The sequence below is a fragment of the Neofelis nebulosa genome, chromosome X, assembly GCF_028018385.1.
Source record: "Neofelis nebulosa isolate mNeoNeb1 chromosome X, mNeoNeb1.pri, whole genome shotgun sequence".
Taxonomy (NCBI): domain Eukaryota; kingdom Metazoa; phylum Chordata; class Mammalia; order Carnivora; family Felidae; genus Neofelis; species Neofelis nebulosa.
Window position 1 is genome coordinate 12,788,333 of NC_080800.1, and position 5,013 is coordinate 12,793,345.

The 5,013-nt window shown below is 54.5% G+C and overlaps 1 protein-coding gene across 1 annotated transcript; it reads left to right on the forward strand.

The window, feature by feature from the left end:
* The first annotated feature begins 475 nt into the window (after positions 1-475).
* MAGEB17 (MAGE family member B17) lies at positions 476-4,260 on the forward strand. Its single transcript, XM_058712800.1, has 2 exons — positions 476-874; positions 2,933-4,260. Exon 2 carries the CDS (start codon positions 2,989-2,991, stop codon positions 3,994-3,996), a length of 1,008 nt encoding a protein of 335 aa, XP_058568783.1. The 5' UTR covers positions 476-874; positions 2,933-2,988; the 3' UTR covers positions 3,997-4,260.
* Positions 4,261-5,013: the final 753 nt, after the last annotated feature.

A 5,013-nucleotide genomic window follows, 5' to 3' on the forward strand; every position in this document is an offset into this window, starting at 1 on the left:
CGATCTGAGGGGGGCAGTCCCAGGATTAGCCAGGGGTCAAAGTGATGACATTTAGGGAGGAATCAGGGAATTACCCACACTCTAACGGAGAAGACACCACAGACCCCCCTTTCCCACCCCACCCCACCCCCCGACTCCCACAACCTGGGAGGCCCAGACTGAGGCAGAGTTGTCAGGCTGAGGAGCCCCCTCATTCCTGCCTGCAGGGTCCTGGAAAGAGGAAGACCTTGATCTAGCGGGATTGGGTCCCAATCCTACAGAGCGAGGAGACCCGGGAACTAGCAGGAGCCAAGGTGAGGACCTAGGATAAGAGAGAATCCCGGCCAGCAGAGAGGGTCACACATTCCCAGCGCCCTGTTCTTAATCGTGGGAAGCCAACCGCTCAGCTCAGGAGCTCCTCACTTCTGTCCGGGGCTCTCATTCGGGAGGCCCTGGGAGAAAGGGAGCAGTGCCAATTACAGAGAAAGGGGTTCGGGTCCTAACTGGAGCTCAGGTGAGGACCCGGAATCCTAGCGAGGACCTCTCCCCAAAAGAGGAGGTGCCCAGAGCCCCCGCCCCTGCTGCCCGGCCTGGCAGCCCGTGGCAGGGGTAGTTCGACGTGGAGCACTCCAACTCCCCCCTCCTAGGGACTCAGGGAGCATCTGAGATTGGCGGACTCAAGTGGATAGAGGGAGGAGTCGCCGGCTCGGATTGAGATCTTTGGGTTGCCGTAGATCCTCCCCTGCTGACAGCCCTCAGAACCCCCTAACAGCGTTGGCCGTTTGTGGCTCACTCTGACTTCCGCCTTGGAAGTTTGGGAAGCGAGGGAGTTCGTTGGAGGGACAGGGCCTCGGATTAGTGGAGGGCGAAATTCCAGGCCTGCTCAGGTTTCAAGGTAAGGACTCTGAATGTGGACTGAGGCCACCACCACACCCAGCACCAAGGAAGCCCCACAGAGTGCTGCCCTAGCGTCGGCACCGGGAGTCCCGGCACACTTGGTTGTGGACGGCACCATGGAGCGGAGGGCCTAGGCCTAAGTGGGGAAGCCACGGTTTTGTCACAGGAAGAAGCCTGGGCCCTAACTGGAGTCCCGGTGAGACCTTGAGTGCTTATGAGGGGACCTTCCCCTGAAAGGGGGTGAGGGTCCGACCGGATCTAGGAGAAGCAGGCAGGGATGGCCAAATGCCGTGGGCCTGAGTTTCCTGTCTAGCGACCGAAGGAGGTGAGGACTTGGCCATGAGGCTGATGGACCCCGATCAGTAGAGGGAGGAGTCCCAGGTTTTGTTGCATGTCAGTGGGGTCCCAAACAGCCCTTCCCCCACTCTTAGCTCCCGAAGGCCCCATACAGCCTCAGATGTACTGAGGGTCCCCTGACTTCAGCCTTGTGGAACTTGGAAAGTGAGGACCTTGGCCCAAAGGGCGTGAATTTAAGTGGAGGATGGAGATCCTGAATATGGACTGACACAACTATCAGTTCTGGGAGGTTCCAGCAGAGCTGTGGGGCTAACCTGCTTGAAATGTTCCAGGGAGAGGAGGGTGTTGTCTAGGGGAGTGGCCCCAATTCTGCAGCAAGAGGAGACCAAAGCCCTAACGGGAGTCCAGAGTGAGAACCCTGAGTGCTAAGGAGACGACTTCAGCCCAAAAGAGGGGGCAGACCAAAACTCTACCCATGCTCTCGGTTCCAGGAGGCTCTAGGTAGGTGTCCCCCATGTGGTTTGTCCCGGCTTCCCCTCCAGCGACTCAGAGTGTAGCAGGATTCTCGCACAGAGTCGTGACACCGAGGCTTTTCTTTCCAGGAAGCAACTTTATTCGTGCAGGCACCGCTCAGTTGGGTTCGTCCCAAAGAAATGAGCCCCGAATGCCACATGGCATAGTTTTTTTTATATATTTTCTACTTCTTTGTCTCCCATATATGGGAACACACAAACATGCAGTGATTAAGTGGTCTCATGTTACAAGGTCGTGAGGGATGTTGTCACGTACCCGTATAGCCAAGTTGCCTTGAGGTTTTTGTTTTGTTTTGTTTTGTTTTTCTCTCCTTAGGGAGGGGACCCTACTACAAGAGAAGTGAGGACCTTGATCTGGGTCTGGTTGACTCAGTTCATTAGAATGAGGAGTCAGAAGTCCTAATCAGAACCCTGGGTGAGGACTGAGCTAATGACCCAGTGGAGAACTGTGGGATCCCATAGGGTCCCCTCCTTGTTCTCAGGCTTTGTAGGCCCCCAGCAGCCTCGGTAGGATGTGGCCCACCCTGGCTTCTAACGCTGGGGTCCCATTTAAGCAAAGACCTTGGTGTAAAAGGTGTGGACTCAGGCCCACTGAAGGTGGAGGCCCAGGACCGGTCAGGTGGCAAGGTGAGGATACTGAGTGAGGAAATGGGGACCAGTTAACTCCCAGTGGTGACGGTTGCACCAAGCCTAACCCCTAGGAGGCCCAGGGCAGAGCTGACAGATTCAGATGGCCCCTGACTTCAGCTTGCAGGATTTCAGTAAATGAGGGCCTTGGTTTAAGGACTGGCTGCCCCAGTCCAGCAGAGAGAGGAGTCCCAAGCCCTACAGGGAGTGAAGGTAAAAATCCCGTGTGAGCACTGGGGGAAAACCACTTCAGAACAGAGGAGGCTGCGTGAAGTCTTCCCTGTGGTGTCAGCCTGGAGGGCTGTGTGCAGCGCTGTCGGGGGCGGGATGACTCATTTCTTAGGTGGCAGGGAGCTGTATCAGACAGGAGCAGAGAAGCGAGGGTCTTGGATGCAGGCAGGACTAGCAGGCTGTGGCCTACGGCAGTTCTGACTTCCTCCAGCAGGTCCTCAGGGGACAGATTGAGAGAACAGAAGCCCTGAGGAGTCCTACAGCAGCGCCCTCAAGGACACCAATGGTGGTGGGGGGGGGGCATTCTTAAAGCCACAATGACATCTCCCTGCTGAAGGGACTCACACCCTTTTATCCTCGTCCTCCAGGTGCCCACAGCACGGGCCTTCCAGTGACACTCGGCCCGCCATTCCTAGGCACGGTCATGCCTCGAGGTCAGAAGAGTAAGCTCCGTGCCCGTGAGAAACGCCAAAAGGCCCAAAGTGAGAGCCAGGGTCTCGCGGGAGCTCAGGCCACTGCAGCAGTGGTAGAGTCTCCCTCCTCCCCCTTGCCTGTTTCTGAGGGTGCTCCCCCGCGCCCCCCTGCAGCAGGTTCTCCCCAGAAGTCTCCCAGGGCCCGGTCCGCCAGCGGCCCTGCTGCAGCCATTTCGGGCTCCAGTTCTGATGAAGGTGCCAAGAGCCAAGGGGAGGAAAGCCCAGGTTTGTCCCACGCCCCGCCTTCCTCTGAAAGCGCTCTCAGAGATCATCTGAGCAAAGAGGCAGGCCTGTTGGTGCAATTTCTGCTGCACAAGTATAAAGTGAGAGAACCCATTACAAAGGCAGAAATGCTGCAGATTATCAGCGAAGAGCACCAGGAGCAATTCCCCGAGATCCTCCGGAAGACCACTGAGCGCATGGAGCTGGTCTTTGGCCTTGACCTGAAGGAGGTTGACCCCAGCGGTCAGTCTTATGCCTTTGTTAGGAAAGGGGATCTTCCCGTCGAAGGGCGTCTGAGCGATGGCGTGGGCTTTCCCAAGAATGGGCTCCTGATGCCCCTCCTGAGTGTGATCTTCATGAATGACAACCGTGCCACCGAGGAGGAGATGTGGGAATTCCTGAATGTGTTGGGGGTCTATGCTGGGAGGAGGCACCCGCTCTTTGGGGAGCCCAGGAAGCTCATCACCAGAGATCTGGTGCAGGAAAAGTACCTAGAGTACCGCCAGGTGCCCGACAGTGATCCTCCTCGCTATGAGTTCCTGTGGGGTCCGAGGGCCCACGCTGAAACCAGCAAGATGAAGGTCCTAGAGTTTTTGGCCAAAGCCAGCGATACTGTCCCCAGTGCCTTCCAGGCCCATTATGAGGAGGCTCTGCGAGATGAGGAAGAGAGAGCCCAGGCCAGAGCTGCGGCCACAGCTGCCGCCGGGGCCTCGTCCAGCAGCACTTCTCAGCCCTAGTGAAGTCCAAGACAGGGCCTTCACTTTGTAGTCGGGAAGTGCTGTCAACCTTAAAGCAGTGGGGAGTCAGGTGGAGCTGGAGACAGCAGAGTATAGCTCTTCTTTGTGTTCCTGTTGTTTAGAAATAGCATACAGATTTACCTCTTTGTTTCTTAGCTTTCCGGTGTGTTGTTTTTTAAAAAGTTGATGTAAGTTCAGAATGTATGTTTATGAATGACGTGGCTCGCATGTGTATTGCTGGTTACCACGTTTGAGAGTAACGGTTTTGTATTTTGTTTTTTTTTTTTTTTTTTAAATTTTTTTTTTTTTTCAACGTTTTTTATTTATTTTTGGACAGAGAGAGACAGAGCATGAATGGGGGAGGGGCAGAGAGAGAGGGAGACACAGAATCGGAAACAGGCTCCAGGCTCGGAGCCATCAGCCCAGAGCCTGACGCGGGGCTCGAACTCACGGACCGCGAGATCGTGACCTGGCTGAAGTCGGACGCTTAACCGACTGCGCCACCCAGGCGCCCCAACGGTTTTGTATTTTGTAAGACAACTTGAAAACCCTTGCATCTTCCATTTTGATCCAGTACAAGAAACACATAGCGCTGGAATAGGGAGTTTCAGTAAAATGGAAGAGAACCCCACAGTGAAACAGTTGAGGCAACAAGATAGTGAAATAAATAAAAAGTGGTTAATTCTTGGTTTTTCTTATTTCTTTCACTCTTTTGGTAAAACTAAAAGGTATATACCTGGATTTGCTTAGCTTTTCAAGAATGTGGGAGAAATCAAACTGTCGTAAATTAGAATTCTTGCTCACTATCCCTTTTGTTCACCAAGCATGAATGGAGCACCTGCTCTTTGGAAGGCTTCCTGTGAGTTCTAGGATGTGTGTGCCAGGACCACACCCTGCCAATGACATTTCAGCGTCGAAGAGAAGCTATCACATAAGGAACATGGTGAGATACATCCCTAATCCTGAAGGGCAGTGAACAGAAGGGAGAACAAGGGAGGAGATTCTACGTGGAAGCAG